A 24365-nucleotide genomic window follows, 5' to 3' on the forward strand; every position below is an offset into this window, starting at 1 on the left:
AGATGCTGATCTGCTGCAGGGTTGAAGGTCAGCATTTGTTGAGTTGGATGGAGTAATTCAAATACTTACTCCATCCAAAAGGATGATAAACAAAAACTGACGTGGTTAGAATTTGAACTCAGAATGTAAAAAGCTGGAAGAAATGCTGCTAAGCATTTTGACTGATGCACTAATGTGCTTGCATTACTAAAAAGTTTGGATCTGGAATTAAGTAGTATCATGGAATTCTTGGACCTAAAAAGACTGTGTGATCTTCCAGCTATGCATAACTTGCATCAAGAATCCATCACACAACTTGATTCTAGATCTGAAATTCTTAACAAATGCAAGCACACAAATAAGTTTCTTTTGTTCAAATGGAGAACACCATCTCTCCTGATTCAGTAACTGTTAAGTGGTTGGCATTAAGGAGGGCATCCAGCTGTAGAAGCTATGCCAAGCAAATACTTAAGCATGATACAGTCCTTGAAGTCATAGGATCCTGTTAAACCATCCAGCCCTAGGCAATATGGAACACAGATGTTAAATGATGATGATGACAATGATGATGAGGGGAGGGCAAGTTGGATATATGTGTCTGTGTGTTTATTTATATTTGCACTTCTCTGAGTATATAGAGCAATAAGTGAATTAAGAGGCTAGTTAGAGAAGAGAATGGAATGCTGGATAGAAAAGGAGCATTTCTTAGAGAGGGATATAAAAATAAATAATTAACAGGATGTGTGACTAGTGAAAAGTTGTTTGTTTTGGGCCTTTATTCTTGTCACTCTCTGATTATCTTACCACTTGCCCAATACATATCCTGGTACAATTATCTGTAGGATGTGGAGTACTACTTCAAAACAATGACTGCATTGTTTCATAACAAGGATAGAAAATGTTAGCTTACTGTTACAATTAATGATTATGTTACTGAATGGGTTTAGTGTTTATGATGAAACTACTAATTTTGATGGGCATGCAGTACGAACTCAGCACATCTAAAATATATATACCCTATAACACTGATACTCAAGTTTGGCAGGGGAAGTCAACACTAAGAGGCATTCCCTTAACTCTGCCAACACTGTTCTTTTTTGGGTTTATCTGATATCCAATTTGATGGGATTGTACACAGCTTAATGAGAAATTTACTGTAGTGTATTTATGTATGTATATATATATATTTTATGTTTATATATATATATATATATATATATATATATATATATATATATATATATATATATATATATATATGTATTTATACATACATACAGACATACATACATACATACATACATACATACATACATACATATATATATATATATATATATATATACATACATATATATATATATATATATATATATATATATATATATATATATAGGGGACAGAGAGAGATATGTATATATATATTAATATATGTATATGTAAATATATATATGTATACACACACACACACTCACACACACACACATACACACACACACACACACACACACACATACACACACACACACAAAGACATATACACATATGTATAAAAGATGGAGGTGGAAATAGTACAGAGGTGAATCTAAGACATTTCAATTTATTCAGTTTCAATACAAACTATATGTAAGGTGCCAAGCTGTCAGAAACATTAGAACGCTGAGTGAAATGCTTAGCGGTATTTCGTCTATCTTTACGTTCTAAGTTCAAATTCTGCCGAAGTCGACTTTGCCTTTCATCCTTTCCGGGTCGATAAATTAAGTACCAGTTATGCACTGGGGTCGATGTAATCGACTTAATCCCTTTGTCTGCCCTTGTTTGTTCCCTCTAAGTTTTTTATTATTATTATTATTATTATTATTATTATTATTATTAGTATCATTATTACTATTATTACTACTACTATTGGTGTTGTTGTTGTTTCTTTTTTTCCTTTTCTTGGCCTGGTATGTTAGTTGATATTATCTGCTATACAGCAGCTTCACATTTCAATAAAATAATTTGATTCTTGAATATATATATATATATAAAACTTCTGTATGGCATATTCCCTGATGAAATGAGGTATAGAGTCTTATATGTAACCAAATATCCTGCTTATGTTGTTAATCTAGAAATAATGGAGGAAGCAGAGGAGAAAGAAAAATAAGAAGTGGGTGGCAGAGAGAAAGAGAGAGAAGGAGATAGAGAGGGAGAAGGAGAGAGAAAGAAAGAAAGAGAGAGAGAAAGAAAGAAAGAGAGAGAGAAAGAAAGAAAGAGAGAGAGAGATTCAAGACAAATTAATGTGTGTTGTGTTGCTAGAGAAATATATCAAACAGAATCAATTATTCATCAATGAGCCCTTCCATTAGAATGAAATCAATGGCCAAGGTCAAAGAAAGGTGATTTGAATGGCAGCACCATGAAACACTTGTCCTGCATGGATTGATTAACTTTGATACAGCTGAAGGAATAAAAAGAGGCCAGAGGGCTAATGGAACTTTTGGATGGATGTGAATGGATTCCCACCTGCAGAACAATTCCCATATGTGTGTGTGTGTGTGTATGCGTGCATGTGTGCGTGTGTGTGTGTGTGTATATATATATATATATATATATATATATATATATGAAATTAGGGAACGGAGCAGATAAAATCCAGGCTACATACGTTTCATAGCCAGCAGAACCTCAGAAGTAGTAATTATCCAAACAAGGAGTAATCTGAAGCTACTCGTCAGGCCAAAGATACCATATTCAAAAGAAGTTTACATTGTTGTCAAAGGATGTCGGTTAATTTGCAGGAGATTCGATTGGCTCCTTTTTCAGCTTATCAAATTTTGTTATGGGAAAAATTTACAACCTTCTATGTCAATAAACTGCTATTGTTCCTGAAAGTTGTTTTTTATATCTTCTGTGGACTGCTTGAAGCTTACTATCTTCCTACACCTTGATCCTTCGATCTTACCTTTACAGATTATATATATATGCACACACACACACACATGATGGAGTGTTGAAAAGTTCCTGGCATTAAGAGTATCATGAGAGGCCTGGTTGGAGGCCCAACATTCCAAATTCTTTTACAGAGCTTAGAAAAACTGAAGGACTGCTGAAATAAGTGTGTGAACCTGGGAGGGAAATATGTTGAATAAAATCCTGTATTTTTTAACCCAAAGCCAGGAAATTTTCAGCTCCCCACACCATATATATGTATATATATATATATATATATATATATATATATATATATATATATATATATATATATATATATATATATATATATATATATATATATAATAATAATAATACAAATGATATGTGAGCATATGCATGTATACATACATATATGCACATGCCTACATCTACATGTATATATAGATGCATATCCGGGTACAGGACGTCAAAAAAGGAACGGGGAACATAAACAAAGCACAAAAACGGACTTTTTTTACGGACAACAGAATGAACACATAGGAAAACAGACGAGCCATGTATGGAACTTTTCCTTCATCAGCTGCCTCTATTCTAAACTAGGTGTTTTGAAGATGAGGCAGAACGTGCTCTTAGAATAGCTCTTCCCACAAAGCAAATTAAACCTGCTATGTGGAGGATTCCAAAGTGGCAAACAAAAACCAAGACAGGGAAAACTAAACAGTGAAAACAATGTTGAGGGACATTAAGCCGAACAAGATGAGATACTGAACGCTGTGATGAGATACTGAATGCTCTATATATATATACTAGCAGAGGCACCCGGCGTTGCTCGGGAATGAAATTGTTGCTTATATACTTGAAGAAAAAAAGGCAAAATATGCTGTATAGAAATTTGAGGACATTCTGTAGATGGACTCTCAGATGAATGATGGCTGGGCGCCTCTCATGAATGGGGAAAATTGAAGATGTGCCAAAAAGCCTCATTGGTACTTGGAAACTTTTACGAAAATTAAAATGGGGATTAAATGAAAAAAATGATTTACATGAATATCCTCAGAAGAGTAATTGAAATAAATGGCGATTGTGGAACCCCCCCACGCACGCACGCACGCACGCATGTGCACGCGCATACACACGTGTGTCTTTGTAAATATGTTTGTATACATTTATGTATGTGTGTTTGTAAGAGACAGAGTGTGAGTGAGTCAAGGGGTGTGTGAGACAGAGTGAGTATGTAGTATTTACTCTCTCTCTCTCTCTCTCTCATACACATGAACACACAAAATAGAGAGTGAAGCTTTTTGCGGTTGTTACGTCAATACCGGAAGTTGACATTGAGGAAACTTTTTAAAGAAGTGAATCTTAAATATAAAGCAATATTATTTATTTTTAATTAAAAAAATCAAATGAAGAGCCTAAGATTTATCCGAGGTCAAATTATTCATGCATTACAAGTATGGAAGCATTTGGTGAAGTCGATTTCACGTGAAAAGTGATTACACGCACATCTCTGTTTTATATATAGTATATATATATATATATATATATATATATGTGTGTGTGTGTGTGTGTGTGTGTGTGTGAGTGTGTAGTTTTGTATAGCAAGAAATTGCTCTTTCTAGACATGTCTTACATCCAAGTGTCTACCAGTTTATTTCTATATTAATTAATTTACAGATGTTTTCATCTATTTGATGAGAACAGAATTTTAGTAATATAATATAAAGAAACTGGAGAGCTTGAACACAGCAAAATCAATTTATTTATGTAATAGTCAATTTCATAATGCCTATGCGCATTTCAATATCTACCTTCATTAATGGAAGACAAGCGGGGGACAAGTAGGTCCAAACGACACTCTAAGGCCCCTGACGAGGGTTACTGGGACTGCAGTGTGTGTACTTACCGAAATTCTCCCGAGGCTTACAAATGTGAAATGTGTGACGTACGTAAAGGTACTTCAACAAGATTCCACGACAGTACAATCACAAGGTCGTTGGGGCAGGTGCTACAGGCTCAGAAAACCATATGGGAATGACAAGTCTCACCGAAATCAGTGGCCACAGTGCATTCAAGACATAATCCTGCTCTAAGCTATTCGCCACCGAGTCCCCATCTCAACCAGTCCCTGTATTCCGGCTCCCTGTGAGATGGTGACCACCACACAAAACGAAAAGAAAATCCAGAGACAAAAAAATCTGCAACTACAAAAGACAGACCCAAAAAATCCTCTTTAAGCATGTCAAATGAGAAACCAGCTGAATGTACTGACACATCGAATGATAAAGAATCCGGCATCATCAAAAAACGAAAGTCTCACCTGACACCTACCAGTGCCAAACTGTATGAGTGGACCGATTCCTCAGATGATGAATGTACTTCTCTTAGCCCAAAACCGCGACTGAACACCCACGTCGTTCAACAGAATTCTCAACAGTTTGCCCCACCACCGAAGAAAGAGAAGAGTCAGATGAGAAAGGACAAACACAGCAGTAATTCAACAAAGAGGGCCAACAGACCACCGCGGTTAAAGAACATTGACCGGAGCAGTGCCACGCACATGTCAGTGACGGTGGTGATCACGGACTACCAGCCGAAGAAAGACCGACGGTCGTCAACGGACACTCAGAACGTCAGTCCTTCGGACAGCAGCGACACGTCGTCACCGACCACAGCCAACGACTACCACGAGGACTCCAGCGTGGACAACAACTGAGAATGAGTGCGAGAGGAAGCGGGTCGAGAGATAGACATAGATTATAGGGAGTGTGGTGGTGTTGCGAGTGAGAGACAGTGTGTGAGAGAGAGAGAGAGAGAGAGAGAGAGAGAGAGAGAGAGAGAGAGAGAGAGAGAGAGAGAGAGGAGGAAGAGAAGAGGCAGTCATCGAACGAAGGGAGGGGAAGTGGGGGGGGCATAGGAATTTCGGGGGTGGGGCTTTCAGGGAGGACAAGCAGTGTTGAGTAGGGGACAGCCTTGTATGAGCATCAGGGAGCAGGCAAATGAATGGTAAGTTTGGCGATTTGAATCCTACCGGTGGGGGGGGGGGGGTCCTATATTCAGTTTCTTTTCCCTTTCTTATTTTTTTTTTTTTTTTGCTATTGCATTATTTGATATTAAGGGGCCAGATGGAGAAGGGGTCCATATATATTGTTCCCCCGTATATCATCACCCCCTCCTTTTTTAAAAAATTTAAAAAAAAAAAAATTTTTTTTTTATCTGCATTTAAAAAATTTTTTTAATTTTTTTATTCCATCTGTCATTCGGCATTGTACTCTCATGCACAATGTGACTTTTATTATTAACTGTAGGTCAACAAGGACTCTCTTCTGCTACGTGGCCCCTCGACCTGCTATGTAAAAATAAATAAATAAATAGCAGCCAAATCCTCCCTCGAATCATACCCCCACCCTAGCATCTTTAAAAAAATTATATATATCTATCTATATATATATATATATATATATATATATATATCTGAGTGGTTGGCGTTAGGAAGGGCATCCAGCTGTAGAAACTCTGCCAAATTTAGATTGGAGCCTGGTGTTGCCATCCGGTTTCACCAGTCCTCAGTCAAGTCGTCCAACCCATGCTACCATGGAAAGCGGACGTTAAACGATGATGATGATGATGATTCATATTTTGCGATTAAGAATTGCATTGGGAATTCAGAAGGTAAAAATCTCTTCAGGGCAAAAACTGACACATTCATGTTACATCCTAGTAGATGTAGTGTTCACTACAGACTGAATGGCAGCATGTGTACATAGTACAATGCTCCCCATCTGAGTCTGTGAATCAACTCCGTTGTTTTTTCTATTAGGTCCTTCATGAATAGGAATGCCTTTCATTGATATTTCTCTTTCTATTCTCTCCATTTTGCTGGTGGAAGTGCTTAACAAGTGTTTATGAAGTTTTGTATAGAAAGAAATTGCACTTTCTAGGGATGTCTTACATTCAAGCGTCCATCGGTTTATCCCTATTTCAATTAATTTATAGACGTTTTCATCTATTCGATATATGAGAACAGAATATGAAATTGACTATTATACAAATAAACTGATTTTGCTCTGTTCAAACTCTCCATTTTCTTTATATATATATATGTATATATGTATATATATATATATATATATATATATATATATATATATATATATATATATATATATATACACACGCATGCACACACACGTGTGTACGCACACACACGTGTGTACGCACACACAGACACACACATACATACATACCAATGCAGACACATATACAATACACAGACACACAAACACACGTTAAGTTCCTTTCAGTTTTGATTCACCAAATCTACTCACAAAAGTGATTCACCCAAGGCTACAATAAAAGATTGTTATTCAAGCTTCTCAGTCATGGTCATATGTCTGTCTGCATGTATTTGCAGTGTGTGCATGTTTTCATGCACATCAAAATGAATTTTCATAACAACAACAAAAATAAAACACAAAAAAACAAACAAACAAAAAATCCACCAACAGCAACCAAACTAACAAGATTTAAGTAAAAATTGTTTATCATTAAAATATCTAATGCAAAACCAACAGGTGTTGTTGAAGAAAGATTTTTATCACCTGCTGTGTTTTGTTGGCCTGATTTGTTTCTCTATTAAACCAAAGGTCAATCTGATTTCTCACTTCTAATACCCTCTTCACAAATACTTCACCCTTCCTGGCCTAGTTCTTCTTAACTGGTTCTTACTGCTTATAACTGCTTCTGCTGCTAGTTCTGGTTCTCCTGGCCTATAAAAAAATAGTAAATTAAAATAATAACATCTGCAGCAATAATCCAGCAAAAAGAAAAAAAAATTAATTAATAAAGAGAGAAGGTCGGTGTTGAAGTGTTGACAGTTATTATAACAAATTATAATATTCTTCAACTTTAACCCTCCCTTGCTTTCCTTCTTTCTCACTCTCTCTTATTCTCTTTCAAAATATGCATCTATGTACTCACTCATACGCATATGCATGCATTGAATGTTTGCAAGTATACATATGTGCACAAACACGCAATGGCACATAGATTCATATGTGTCATCATCATCATCATCATCATCATCATCATCATCATCATCATCACCAAAATCATCATCATCATTTAACGTCTGTTTTCCATGCTGGCGTAGGTTGGATGGTTTGAAAGAAGCTGACCAGCCGAAGAGTTACCTAGGCTCCATGGCTGGATGTGCTTCCTAATGCCAACCACTATACAGAGTATACTGGGTACTTTCACGCAGGACCAGCATCTTCTTCTATAGTTTCACGCTGGCCAAAGCCTTGGGAGCGGATTTTGTTGACAGAAACTGAAAGGAGCCTCTTGTCTCTCATCACTGCTTGACAATTGATGTTGGTTTGTTTATGTCTCTGTAACTTAGTGGTTCGGCAGAAAAGACCAGTAAAATAAGTACCAGGCATAAATTGAATAAATATTAGGGTCGTTTCATTTGGCTAAAGCCCTTTAAGGTGGTGCGCCAGCATGGCTGCAGACCATTGACTGAAAACAAGTTAAAAAGTAAAAGATATGTATATACAGAGTGTGTAAAATATTTGAACACAGATTTATGTTTATAAAAAAAAAAACATATAATAACAGATAACAACTTTATTTATCAAAAAATGCTATAAGGATAAAAATAAACATTCTTTTCTATAATGTTATTCAATAAAGCCACCTTCAGCTTCAACAACTGCTTCTATATGAGATCTAAGTCATCTACATGATTGAATCAAGTGGTCCTGGTTCATTTTGGACATTACTCTGACTACGGCAGCTTTCAAAGAATCTTTGGTGTTATGGGCATGTTCTTTGACCTCTCTCTCAACAACACTCCACATGTAATAGTCCAATGGATTGAGATCTGGGGAATTTGGATCAAATGTTAGCAGTTATGTGACCATGAAAATTTTCAACAACCCTTTCCCGTGTTACTAGAGTCATGTGTGATAGTGCAGAGTCTTACTCAAACACATATGGTATTCCATTTCATACACTGTCTATCCAGGGCTTAACAATTATTTCCATGACCTCAATGTAGGTGGCAGAGTTAACTCTAAGGCCTTGTAGAAAGAATTGAGGAGGCGTCACATGTCCTTTATGGCTGACAACCCCTAAAACCATGACAATTGCAGGAAATTTTGTATGCATAACACTTGGAACTTCAGAAGGGTTTGCATATAACCATCTGTCATTTCTTATGTTAACTTTTTGATCTTGGTTGAAGTTTTTCTCGTTTGAGAAAAACCAAATCAAATCTTCTGCAGGATTTTTCAGTTTGTTTAAGAACCTTTTAGATCTGATGTAGTGATTTTCTTTTGCTTTTTCTGACAAATTGACCTTTCCTCATCATATAAAACTTATATCTGATGTCTTTGTGGACAACATTTCTGACTGTTCCTTCTGACACATGGAGATCTTTTGTAATTGACCTCATGGACTTTCTGGGATTGTAATCAATGGTCTGTTGAACATGTTGGATAAATTCAGGTGTTCTGATGATTTCAGAGCATTTAGAATGCTTTTTTTGCTTTGATACTGGTGATATGTTTCCATCTTCACTCTCACAAGGCTTTAGCTGGCCCAGGGCTAATGTAGAAGACACTTGCCCAAGGTGCCATGCAGTGGGAGTGAACCCGGAAACATGGTTGGTAAGCAAGCTATGTACCACACAGCCACTCCTGCACCTATACATATATATCATTAGAACGTTGTTTGTTATGGCCAGTCAGAGCATGACCATATATATACATGTACACATACACACATATATATATACATGGACACATACAGACACACATAATGTTATCAAATACACATGCAAGAATTTAAATGCAGAATACAAATATGATTAATAATTTAGGAGGGTTGAACCAAAAGTAATGCAAAAGTGAGCATAACCTTACTTTTTATTAACTGATGTTGATTATTCAAATAACATATATTGGTTGAGTAATTCATCCTCTATAGAAAAGTACTACTCAACAAAATCTCCATCACATGTGATGTTGCATTTGCACTATTGTTGCATCCAACTTTTGAATTCTCTTTGAATTCAAGTGTTAATGATGTCTCCATTTCTTCACAGCCACTTTCACCTCATCTATGTCATCAAATTGCTATCTCAGAAGACTGTCTTTTATAGGATCAAACAGGTGGAAGCTGGAGGGTATGAGATTCTCACTGTGCAGTTGATAGAGGACCATTGACCTGCCCAGTTTGCCTATTGCCTGATTTGTTGTCAAAAATGTATGTAACCATGAATTACTATGATGAATTTATCTTGTTCCTTTTACTTGTTTCACTCATTTGACTGTAGGCATGCTAGGGCGCCATCTTGAAGAAATCGACCCCAGGACTTTTGTTTTAAAGCCTAATAATTATTCTATCGGTTTCTTTTGCTGACCCACTAAGTTACGGGGAAGTAAACAAACCAACACCAGTTGTTAAGTAGTGGTGGGGGACAAACGCAGATACAAAGAACCACACACATACATATATATACATATATGATGGGCTCCTTTCAGTTTCCATCTAGCAAATCTATTCACAAGGCTTTGGTTGACCCAAGACACTTTCTCAAGGTTCCACACAGTGGGACTGAACTCAGAACCATATGGTTTGGAAGCAAGTTTCTCACCACACAGCCATGCCTGCACCTGATGTGGATCATTTTCAGATTCTTCCTCATAATAGCTTCCCTAAGCTTTTTTAATCCACTGCTTACTGTTCATGGTATCTCTATGATTCAGAAAATCAAGGAGAATGATACCTTTGCCATTCAGAAAATCAGTTACCATGACTTTTGTACCTATTGCTGGATCTTGAATGTCTTAGACATATATACACACTCCCCACACAGAAGCCTCCTTGATTGTTATGCGTGGGTTGCAGTTCAACGAAAGACCAACAAAACTCCTTGTAACACCAAAGATCAACTGAAGGCAAGGATTATGGCAGCATTCACCAACTTAAACAAGGAGAACATCCAGAAGAGTTGCATAAGATTCCGAAGTTGTCTGGAGGCTGTGGTTGAAGCCAATGGCGATTTTATTGAATAAATTTACTCTTTAATATTTGAAAATATTTTTATGTAATTTTGGTAATGTATCTGTTAAAATGGGATGTGTATGTTATTTTAATTTTTGCATAATTTGGATAACACTTTATTCACCACACCCTGCATATATATATATATATATATATATATATATATATATATATATATATATATATTATAGGCATCTCTATATTTTAAATGAATAATATATATATATCATCATCATCATCATCATCGTTTAACGTCCGCTTTCCATGCTAGCATGGGTTGGACGATTTGACTGAGGACTGGTGAAACCGGATATATATATATATATATATCACCATCATCATCATCATCATCATCGTTTAACGTCCGCTTTCCATGCTAGCATGGGTTGGACGATTTGACTGAGGACTGGTGAAACCGGATGGCAACACCAGGCTCCAGTCTGATTTGGCAGAGTTTCTACAGCTGGATGCCCTTCCTAACGCCAACCACTCAGAGAGTGTAGTGGGTGCTTTTACGTGTCACCCGCACGAAAACGGCCACGCTCGAAATGGTGTCTTTTATGTGCCACCCGCACAAGCCAGTCCAGGGGCACTGGCAACGATCTCGCTCGAAAATCCTACGGGAGCCAGTCAGGCGGTACTGGCAACGGCCACGCTCAAAATGGTGCATCTCATGTGCCACCCGCACAAGAACCAGTCCAGGGGCACTGGCAACGATCTTACTTGGCTTGCCGGGTCTTCTCACGCACAGCACATTTCCAAAGGTCTCGGTCAGTAGTCATCGCCTCGGTGAGGCCCAATGTACAAAGGTCTTGCCTCACCACCTCAGCCCAGGTCTTCCTGGGCCTACCTCTTCCACGGGTTCCCTCAACTGTTAGGGTGTGGCACTTTTTCACGCAGCTATCCTCATCCATTCTCACCACATGTCCATACCAGCGCAATCGTCTCTCTTGCACGCCACAACTGATGCGTCTAATGTTCAGCATTTCTCTCAAGATACTTACACTCTGACGGGTATTCACATTGACATTACACATCCAACGGAGCATACTGGCTTCATTCCTTGCGAGCTTACGTATGTCCTCAGCAGTTACAGCCCATGTTTCACTGCCATGTAGCATGGTTGTTCGTACGCATGCGTCATACAGTCTGCCTTTTACTCTGAGTGAGAGTCCCTTTGTCGCCAGCAGGGGTAAGAGCTCTCTAAACTTTGCCCAGGCTATTCTTATTCTAGCAGTTACACTTTCAGCGCACCCACCCCCACTACTAACTTGGTCTCCCAGATAGCGGAAGCTATCGACCACCTCTAGTTTTTCACCCTGGAATGAGATAGAAGTTGTTTCCTGTTTGTTTACAGTCTTTATTGCACCTGAACATCTGCCACAAACAAAAACTAACTTGCTAGTTAACCTGCCTTTGATGTTGCTGCACCTCTTATGTGTCCATAGCTTGCACCGGGTACATCTTATAGAGTTACTACCTACTCCTTTTCTACATACTGAGCAGGGCCATCTACCTGAAGGGGTTTGTGTTTTATCTACCTTCCTACTTATTAGGATTTTGGTTTTAGCTAGGTTGACTCTAAGGCCCTTCAATTCTAGACCTTGCTTCCACACCTGAAACTTCTCCTCTAGTTCTGATAGTGACTCCGCAATTAGGGCAAGGTCATCAGCATAAAGGAGCTTCCAGGGGTAACCTGTCTTGAACTCCTCTGTGATTGCCTGGAGGACTATGATAAATAAGAGGGGGCTGAGGACGGAACCTTGGTGGACCCCTACCTCTACCCGGAATTCATTGCTGTACTCATTTCCAACCCTCACCTTACTGGCAGCATCTCTGTACATGGCTCGCACAGCTCTCACTAACCATTCTTCTATCCCAAGTTTCCTCATTGACCACCAGATAAGGGATCGGGGGACCCTGTCAAAGGCTTTCTCCATGTCAACGAAAGCCAGGTACAGAGGTTTATCCTTAGCTAGGTATTTCTCCTGCAACTGTCTCACTAGAAATAAGGCATCAGTAGTGCTTTTACCTGGCACGAACCCAAACTGCATCTCATCTAAATTGATTCGCTCCCTAATTAGTTGGGCTATGACCCTCTCTGTAACTTTCATAACCTGATCTAACAGCTTGATGCCTCTGTAATTATTTGTATCTAAAGCGTCACCTTTACCTTTGTAGCAGTTGACTATGATGCTGCTACACCAGTCATTGGGTATGACTCCGTGTATCACCTGGTTCGTAATACGGGTGACTAGGCTATAGCCAACACTGCCAGATATTTTGAGCATCTCTGCAGTGATTCCTGATGGGCCGGGGGCTTTCCCAGTCTTCATACTCTTAATTGCTTTATCTACCCTGGTACTATCAACTCGGATAGCTGGTCCCTCTATTGGGTCGACATACGGCAGGCTCTCTTTCTCCCATTCATTCTCTTTATTAAGCAATCTATCGTAGTGGCATCTCCAGACCTCTTTCTTTGCATCCTCATTTAATGCAAGCGTACCATCATCCATGCGAACACATTTCTCTCCTACAACATCACTATTCTCTCTCCTACACTGTCTTGCAACACGAAATACCTCGAGTCTTTGGTCCTCACGGCGCAGAACATTGGCAAATCTTTCCTTATCTGCTTCAGATATATATATATATATATATATTTATATATATATATATATATATATATATACATATATATTTGTATTGTACATACTTGTTATTGAATTTGATTTAGGTATAGAATTGCCTTTAATAAATGTCTAGCTGTCCAAGATTAGCTTGGATATAAAGCATAAGTAGTTGGGCACCACCACAACCACCACCTGTAGCTATTACGCTCTCATTATATATAGCTCACATTTATATTTGTGGAAAAAGATCAAAGATTCAGCTGATTATATTCATGACTGTTTTAGTGATGACCCTGAAAAAAAATCTGACTGTCCAAGAAGAGGGGAGGGGGAAGGAAATAATATCTTAATGAATCAATGCAAATTCAATATGTAAAAAACTTTTTGAACAGAGGGCCTTTATAACAGTTTTTCTATTTATATTTTACCTCATTTTTCTCCATATCTGCTCTCTTTTTAGATGTCTATACTAAACATAATCTTTAATCTTCTTTTGAGAGTGTTGTCCAGAATCCCCCATTTCCAACCATATATGCATCTATTTCAAATGAATGATGAGAACCTCTATGTAGGTAAATCTCTCTAAAACTTCATCATATCATCTTATAAAAGGAAGAACAGACTGTAGAGTTACAAACAGTTTGCTTGTGCAAGTGCTGCCAATCAAAAGCTCTCTGTACTAGATACCAGTAATTTTCAGGGGTCATCAGAAGAGAATGTGCACTATTTCTGGGTCTTCCTCTCAGTGGTTTTATAACACACTGGTTCTTACACACCAATATGAGGCCCTGCTTACTGGATCAACAGACTAGTATTTAATCATCGACATTTGATCTAAAGTCCTTCATCTCAGGATCATATATATGTACTATGCCTGAAAAATAGATGGATGGTCACAGCTGAAATGCATTTGATCAGAGATTAACTTAATCTGAGATAACTTGGAGTTAAACAACAACTAAGCATAATCCTGTTTGGCACACACAGTAAATGCTGTCATGAATGTTTGTAATTTTTATACTTTTATTGCTTAGCAGAAGAGAAAGGACAATGTCAATGATTGTTTATGACTTCCAAGACAGGCAGAAGAAAAGAAAATTATCTTCAGATTAAAGACTTGCTTCAAATGTTTGAAGTAGAGTGTAGTCTACTAAAGCCATCAAAGGGTCAAGTAGTGACATCAGACAAGCTAATAGATTAAGTTTACCAATCAAGAACAGAGATGATCCTTCTGATGGGTGACCACATAGTTTCTGTCGACCAAATTTTACTCACAAGGGGCAGGTATGTAGCCTTTAGGCTACATACCTGCACTTTGTGAGTAAAATGGCTGTGTGGCAAGAAGTTTGCTTCCCAACTATATGGTTTTGGGGTTCAGTCCCACTGTGTTGCACCTTGGGCAAATGTCTTTTTCTACAACCCTGGGCAGACCAAAAGACTTGCGAGTGGATTTGGTAGATGGAAAGTAAAAGAAACCTGTCCTATATATGTATAAATGTATGTGTGTATGCATGTGTATGTGTGTGTGTGTGTGTGTGTGTGTGTATGTGTGACTGTATTCTTGCCTTGCAATCATGTGATAATTGTAAATGAATGTCACTGTTATGCAAACAATGTCCTTCATTTCCATTCTTCCATTGAAACATGTGTGGTTATAGGGAAATATCACCTTACTTAGAAATAGGTGAGGGTTGGTGACAGGAAAGGCATCCAGCCATAGAAATCCTACCTCATCAAATTTTGTCTGATGCATGCAGGCATGGAAAAGTGGATGGCAAAATGATGATATGAGGATAAAGAGCAAAGTTTTGATCACCTAAAGGCTACATTAAAAAATACTTGCTCAAAGTATCTTTGTAGTAAAATGGAAACTTCACCATATAAACATTATATTGTATACATGAAGCAGTATGGTACATTTTAGGAATTTAAAGTGTATTCATTTGAATGTCATCATCATCATCATCATCATCCTCATCATCGTTTAATGTCTGTCTTCCATGCTAGCATGGGTGGGACGGTACCACATGAGCTGGCCAGGCCAAAGCCTGCACCAGACTTCTGTGACTGTTTCCGCAGGATTTTTACAGCTGGATGCCCTTCCGAACACCAACCACTTTACAGTGTGGACTCAGTGCTTTTAAGTGGCACCTTCACTGACAGGATCACCAAGTACTTGCAAGACATTAATAAAAAAAAAAAAAACTTTTAAAAGGGGAGGAGGTATTGGAGGAGGTGATGATGAAAAGGTTATAGTGAGACAGATACAGATGTCTTGCTGTAGTGTAAGTACAAGACTACCTGGCCAGAGAGAAAGATCAGGAATGAAGACAGAAACAGATGTGCTACCACAAAGAAAATACACGGTTGCCCAACCTGAGGGAAGTGCAGGAGAAGGAGAGAGAGTAGGAGACAGCAGAATAGAGATGGTGGCAAAATGCTGGGCATACTCATAAGGAACAGGGATCAGAATACAAAGGAGATGGTTGAGTAAAGGAAGAGAGAGATATAGATGGTGGCAAGTGTCAGGGCATACCCTTGAGGTTCAGATGCTATAATATAAGTGGCAGGATATTGCGAAGTGAGTGTGATTAAAGAGTGAAAGTAAGTGATGAAAGACCTGGATATATATAGAGTTAGAGGGGCTACCACATAACAATGATACAGAGGAACAGGAGTGTCAGGACAGGATTTGGGAGTGAGAGCTAGGCATAGTGTATGAAGGAAGAAGTGTGAGAAAAAGAAGACATGTAGATTGGTTTGTTGGGGTAGGGTGAGGGAAAAGTTTTCTTGTTACATGTGGGTGGAACACCCACGTTGGGAGCTAGCAGATAGCAATAATAGAGTGAGATGGCATGTGGGTAGAATATACAGGTCAGGAACAAGCAGAGAGCAGTGACACAGTGGCACATGTCCAAGAGGACAGGATTGGGGAGTGGCAGGTAATCATAGTACATGAAATGGAAAGAAGAGGAAGAGAAGAGATGTAGAGATGTAGTTTAGTTTGTTGTGGTAGAGTGTGTGATAAGTTTTCTTGTTAAGTGTGGGTGGGACACAGTGCTTCTAGAACTCAGTTCCACTGATGTGGGCAGGTCTTCTCAAGAACTTCATATTGCCAAACATCTCAGTCCATTGTCATTTTCTTCATGAGGCCCAACTTCCTGAGATTGTTTCTTACCACTTCATCCCATGTCTTCCTGGGTCTCCCTTTTCCATGAGTACCATCCACTTTCAGTGATCGGCACTTCTTTATGCAGCTGTCCTCATTCATACACATCACATGTCCAAACCAACGTCGTCTTCTCTCTTGCATGCTACATTTTATTCCTCTTATGCCCAACTTTTCTCTCAATGCATTTGCACTTTGTTGTACATGTGCCCTGTTGTTGCACATCCAACAGAGCATACTACTTTCGTTTCTCTCCAGTCTATGCATGTCTTCTGCATTCAGAGCCCATGTCTCACTACCATGGAGTATAGCCATTTGTACACAAGCATCATATAGTCTGCCTTTTATTTTGAGAGAGAGTCCTTTTGTTACCAACAGAGGTAATAGCTCTCTGAACTTCCTCCACCCAATTTTTATTTTAGAAACAATACTTTCAGAGCATCCTCCACCATTACTAATTTGGTCACCTAGGTAACAGAAACTCTCTACAACATCAAGAGAGCCTCTTAGGCATTTGAGAGAATCTAATCCCTGTGTGCTCTTAGTGCTTATTGTTCCTGCACTGCACATCTACAACAAACAAAGACTACTTTATCTGTTAATCTACCTGTGATACCACTGTTTACATTGGGTGCAGCGAATGGAATTTCATCCAACTCCTTTCCAACATATGGAGCAGGGTCATTCACCTGACGGAAAGAAAGTTTTATCTTCTTTCTTACTAACAACCACTTTTGTCTTAGCTAGGTTCTTGAGTTAACTAATTGAAAACTCAAAAGTTAGATCCATGTTTTGATAACTTTTTTTTCAAGAAATAATTTTTTTTCTTTCTGGCTTTCATACATTTTTCTTTAAACTCATTTCATTACTAAATGTCTAGCTAAAATACACAGGCATTACTGAAGAAGTATCTTTGCCTATATACTCTTTAAAATTAGTTTATTTTGTCTGTAATGTTTTCTTGGCTTTGCATTATACTGACACAATTATTATTTTAAAATATACTCAGGGAAAATATTACTGAAATATAATTATAGGAAATACAGTCAGTCTGTTATGATTTGTGTGGTTGTTGACGTATTGTTTTTTGTTCTTTGATAAGGTTGGTTGAAATGTCCAGAATGATGATGGACTTGTGGGTCACTTTGGCTCAATCAATTAGCAATTTTCTCAGTGTAGGTCTTTTTCAAGCAGTGCTGAATTAGTTTAACCAATAATATTAGTTTTAAATTTTGGCACAAGGTCAGTAATTTCAGGGCAAAAGTTGAGTAAATTACATCGACCCTAGTTCTCATCTGGTACTCGTTTTATTGATTTCAAAAGAATGAAAGGCAGAGTCGACCCTGGTGGAATTTGAACTCAGAATGTAGTTAAATACAATTTAGTTTTTAACTTTTCGTAGTTTGTAGAAGCTTAGGCTGCCTCCATAAAGCTGGAAAATCCAGAAATCTGAGCTACTTCCAGTCCCAAGCTTACTGGATATTTGGTGCGGTACTGTATATATGTATGCATATATTTATTCTTTTATTCTTTTACTTGTTTCAGTCATGACACTAGGACTTATTCTTTGTAAGCCTAGTACTTATTCTACCAGACTCTTTTGCTAAACCGCTAAGTTATGGAGACGTAAACCCACCAACATCAGTTGTCAAGTGATGGTAGGGTGACAAACACAGACACAAAAAGACACACACACATACGTATATACATATATACATACGATGGGGTTCTTTTCAGCTTCTGTCCACCAAATTTACTCGCAAGGCCCAAGGCTATAGTAGAAGGCACTTGCTCAAGGGGACTGAACCTGGTACTTGCACAGTGGGACTGAACCTGGTACCATGTGATCAGGAAGCAAGCACCTTACCACACACCCACGTCATGGCTGTCAGACAATTTCTGTGACCACATCAACCCTTACATCTGGCCATCTAACTCCCCACACTGCAACCTCCTTGATTATTATGTGTGGGGTGCAGTTGAGTGAGAGACCAACAAAACTCCTTGTAACACCTAAGATGAACTGAAGGCAAGGATTATGGCAGCATTAAGCAACTTAAACAAGGAGCCCATCCAGAAGAGTTACAGGAGATTCTGAAGTTGTCTGGAGGCTGTAGTTGAAGCCGATGGCGATTTTATTGAATAAATTTACTCTTTAGTATTTGAAGATATTTTTTATGTAATTTTGGTAAATATATCTGTTAAAATGAGATGTCAGTGTCATTTTCATTTTTGTATAATTTAGATGACAATTTATTCACCACACCCTGTATATGTGTATATATATATATATATATATATATATATATATATATATATGTATATATGTATATATATATATATACATACATACATACATATATCATCATCATCATCATCGTTTAACGTCCGCTTTCCATGCTAGCATGGGTTGGACGATTTGACTGAGGACTGGTGAAACCGGATGGCAACACCAGGCTCCAGTCTGATTTGGCAGAGTTTCTACAGCTGGATGCCCTTCCTAACGCCAACCACTCAGAGAGTGTAGTGGGTGCTTTTACGTGTCACCCGCACGAAAACGGCCACGCTCGAAATGGTGTCTTTTATGTGCCACCCGCACAAGCCAGTCCATATATATATATATATATATGCATATATATTGTTTCAAATTTTGTGTGAATGTTTATAGAATAATCTATCAGTTGAATAAAGTTAAAAGTTGGTCAGGTTTTCACGTTTTTTATTATGGTATTTTACCATTAAAAGAAATATTTTGTAATGCTCATAAAGTTAAGTTAGCACTTTCATACAAAGAGCAAGCCTTGGATTTCAAAAGTGTTTATCTGTCAGTTAAACACATTTGAAATCTGATGTTTACTCTGTGTATGAAAGTGCTAATTTAACTTTATGAGCATTACTAAATATTCTTTTTTATTACTAAAATACCATAATAATATATGTGAAAACCAGACCATCCTTTAACTTTATTCAACTTTTATATATAATAAATCAGGATTTGAGTGAATCAGACACTTAAATGGTAAATCACCAGGTCAGGTCAAAAAATAGAGGAACACATATGTGGGTACTGAAGTACAGTTGGAGAGATATTAAGGTTATGTATACAATTAACTGTACTCGACTGAGCATATCATGAGCCCTGAAGCTAACCTAGGAAATGCACATTGCACTAAATGTACAGTCTATAATATACTTCAGATCCACACAAGGAGCAGGTTCTGAGTGAAGTGAATAATAAATAACAACAGATGGATAATGTGGCAATTCACTACAACTGTTTCCAATGAGATTTTAATTGATTAATGGAAAAATTACATCATTAGAAGAAAACCATCATCAGCAGGTGAATACATGACTCGCAACATGCAAAAACATTCAAAAGCCAACAGTTTGTGCAACTTCATGATTCTATGACCAGTGTTGTTCATAAGAATGAATTTGTTTGTTCAGTTTGGTAGAATTACAGGAGAAAATACTGTCAGGCACAGGTAGGTGGGTAACAAAGACTTATAGCAATGAAAGAAATAAGAGGATGGGGTAGGGAGAAATCAGATATGGAAGCATCTTGCTCCTACAACTAAAATAGAGTTAATTTCTTTTATCTTTTATTTTTATTCAATAAAAGGTTTGGGGACTAAGTTCAATGGGTAAGGGCAACCAGTTATTTGTTTATTTATTTCACAACCTTCTATGGTATATGCCCACTTCCAGGCCAGAAAAAAACTGTAAAAAAAGAGAGGATAAAATACAATAACAAGTAAAAAGTGAATTAGAAAAAAATAATAATAGAATATATAATTAACCACAATTCAAAAAATAAGTATGATGTTATAAGACAAATCAAAATATACGAAAAATAAGAAAATATGAGTAAAAATATGGTATAAATTTCTAAGCCACGACTTGAGTCATATAAAATAGATAAGGCCGACTGTAGTCATAAATGCATTTATATTAAGAACTTAAAGTGTATAATAAAAATCAAAAACTAAGTATTTATATGTAGTGCATACAACATAAAGGATATGAGTACATAATATATAAAATATTTTGTATTATAGATTATAAATAAACAGATATAAATAATGGTGTCCCAGCATGACTGCAGTTTTAAAGCTGAAACAATTTACAGAATTTAAAGAATTTGAATATATCAATATAAATGCACCTATGAATAATAGTAAAATATAAATTCAAAGTAGTATGACTAGTTTATAAGTATGATAAAGTATATTTCAGAGTATATTCCATGAAAGTATACATTGAGAAATGCAGAATTGTTACAAATAATACAATATGATAAAAAAATATAATATACATAAAAATATAAAAATTCTAGAGTATATAAAGCAATCTTTAAAATCAGTGAGATAAAAATTGGACTTGTATGAATTACATAGTAGTGTGTACAGAACAAGTTTTTATTCATAGTTCCCCCTTCCCCTCCCTCCCTCTGTCTCTTTCTCTTTCCTCTTCCTCCTCTGTCTCCATACCACTCCATATCCTCTTTTCTCTTTCCTTCGTATCATCCTCTCTCTTGCCCTCTCCCTATCGCTCCACACCCTCTTTTCTCTTCCCTTTATATCTTATTCTCTACCTCCCTTTCTCTCTCTCTCACTTCCTCTCTATCCTCCCACCCCCTCTGGGCTTAGAAAATGAAGATGGCACCAATCTGGGATAGCAAGGAACTGAACCTGTTGCAAGCGTGGACAATTGCTAACAGTGATCCTCCAAACAACATAATTACTGCTGCACTGAAGAACAATGGTTTCTGTAGCACTATTGAGCAGATAGTATGGAAGAAAAAATGAATTCATCCAATTCTATACCCTTAATAGACCATACATTGACACTCTTGTTGTCATCATGGAAAATAATAGTGGCAAGGCTGATAAGGATAGGAAAGATGAAGCCAGAACCAGAGGTCCTTCTGATCCAGTGGTCTCACCAAAGAATGGATCCTCCACCCTTGTGAACCAGGCTGATTAGGATAGGGAAGATGAAGCCAGAACCAGAGGTCGGTCCTTCTAATCCAGTGGTCTCACCAAAGAATGGATCCTCCACCCTTGTGAACCAGGCTGATTAGGATAGGGAAGATGAAGAAGCAACAACCAGAAGCCCCTCTGTGCCAGTGGTCCCACAAAAAATAGAGCCCTCACCCCTATGGACAACCACAGGAATGCAAGGGCTACCACTAGTAAAGGAAGGAAAGACCACGACCACAAACATAAAGAAGGAGGGGGAAAAAAGGAAAAAGAAAAGAGGAAACAACTAAAACTGAAACCCAAAACCACCAAACAGAAAAAAAACAACTCAAATATGGAGGCTCCTATGGAATCCGAAACTCTAGGGGAGAGAAAAAATTTAGAGTGAAGACAAAGACATGCAAATTTTACCTGCAAGGCAAATGTTGGCATGGGCAAGATGGTACAAACTGCTGGTTTGTTCACCTGAGACCCCACCAAAATTGCAGGGGCCTTAAAGGGAAATATTTTCCTGAGGAAAGCACCAATTGTCTCCAAAGAGAAAGTATGCAAATGCAGTCTGCTCTTGAGATGTTATGTGCAAGGCAGCAGCTGAGCAAGAGTCTTTTTTGTGTATGGTACAAAAGATTGTGCAGTAGCTGACCTGACTACATCAAGTGCAAACATGGAACCTTGCCCACCCTAACACCTGCACAGTCATCACACTGATATTTTTTACTAAATATTGGAGACCTGTTGCATCACAACAACAAAAGCAAAATCTTTTTTCCTGAGAGACCTTGCTGCATGCAGTCAAGCCCTAAGCATAGCACTCATGGAAACTCATCTGAGGCCTGATATAGAGGATGTAGAAGTACACATACCAAAATATACTATACTGTGAACAGACAGAAGGTAAAGGAGCCATGGTAGAGTTGTTGTATACATCCGTGAGGACCCCACACCCCAGGGCCTACTGTCATACTCAAATTCAGTATATGATACTCTAGTTGTATACATAAGACAACACAATATAGTCATGTGCAATATGTATCACCCACCGGATGCTCCAAACCACATAGGTAAGTTTGAAAATTGCCTCACAAGAATAAAAGAAATCCTCATGAAACTAGAACACCATGTGTGAGTGTTTCTTATGGGTGATTTCAGCTTTCTCAACGTGAAATGGCTCAAAGGCCTCATGCTCTCAGGAATGACTCACTGCAAACAAGCACAGGTGGAGTCCCTGCTCAACTCCACCAATGCCCCATTCATGGAGCAAGTTGTGCTCAGACCAACTAGAGTGAATAACATATTGAATCTCTGCTTCACAGACAATATGGACAGCATTCATAGTGTGAAAGTAATGCTGGCATTAGTTTCAGATCACAATATAATAGAGCTGTCTATGTATGGACCAAAAGTAGCCAGAAACATACAGCCTAAAGGAAGCTCTCAAATTCTCCCCAATCTGAACTTCCACAAAGAAGACTGGAAATTGATCCAAAAAGAGATCCTCAGACAGAACTGGCCAAAATGTCTCTCCACACCAGACATTGACATGAAACTAGAATATTTCATGTCTGTTATGCAAACCATATGCCAGGAAAATGTCCCAGAGCACAACGCCAACACAAAAAGGAACAAGATTCCAAGTGAGAGTATTTAAAAGTATGAAGGATTTTCTGAATGCACGAACTCCAAGACCTAATTTATTATTAATTAATTTATTATTGTTCCTTTTTCTTAATATTTCATATAGCTTCATAAAGCATACACACACACACACACAAACACAGACACAGACACATAGACACACACTCCCACAGATACACCACACACAAACATTCTATCCCTCTCTCTCACACATACATGCACACACACAGAGATTCTCTCTCTCTCTCTCTCTCTCTCGCACACACATACACACACACACACACACACACACACACATGTTGAACGATGAAAATGAGTGCTCAACACTGCATTGGTGGATAAAATTTATTTCTTTATTTGTGTATTAAGGCTACCATTGGTTTCATGTTAAGAAAAATATCTTAAAATCTTAACCATTTTTCTAGCCAATCACATGGAGGAATGATGTTATACACACACACACACACAAACACACAAACACACACTCCCACAAACACAGACACATAGACACACGCTCCCACAGACGCACACACACACACATTCTATCTCTCTCTCTCTCACACATACACACACACACTCTTTCTCTCTCTCTCACACACACACACTCTCTCTCTCACACACACTCTCTCTCTCTCACACACACACACTCTCTCTCACACACACACACACTCTCTCTCTCACACACACTCTCTCTCTCACACACACACTTTCTCTCTCTCACACACAAACACTCTCTCTCACACACACACACACTCTCTCTCTCTCTCACACATACGCTCTCTCTCGCACACACACACATGTTGAACGATGAAAATGAGTACTCAATACTGTATTGGTGGATAGAATTTCTTTATTTGTGTATTAAGGCTACTATTGGTTTCGTGTTGAGAAAAATATCTTAATATCTCAACAATTTTTCAAGCCGATCACATGGAGGAATGATGTTATACACACACACACACACACACACACACA

The 24365-nt window shown here is 38.0% G+C and overlaps 1 protein-coding gene and 1 long non-coding RNA gene across 2 annotated transcripts in view; both read left to right on the forward strand.

The window, feature by feature from the left end:
• Positions 1-24365, forward strand: part of LOC128248124 (uncharacterized) — a 133493-nt gene that overhangs the window by 59902 nt on the left and 49226 nt on the right. The window lies entirely within an intron of this gene.
• LOC149135286 (uncharacterized) lies at positions 4934-5715 on the forward strand. Its single transcript, XM_089353282.1, has one exon. The coding sequence runs from the start codon at positions 5138-5140 to the stop codon at positions 5612-5614; it is 477 nt and encodes a 158-aa protein (XP_089209408.1). The 5' UTR covers positions 4934-5137; the 3' UTR covers positions 5615-5715.

This window comes from Octopus bimaculoides, chromosome 6 (genome assembly GCF_046866305.1).
Source record: "Octopus bimaculoides isolate indiv1 chromosome 6, ASM4686630v1, whole genome shotgun sequence".
Lineage (NCBI taxonomy): Eukaryota > Metazoa > Mollusca > Cephalopoda > Octopoda > Octopodidae > Octopus > Octopus bimaculoides.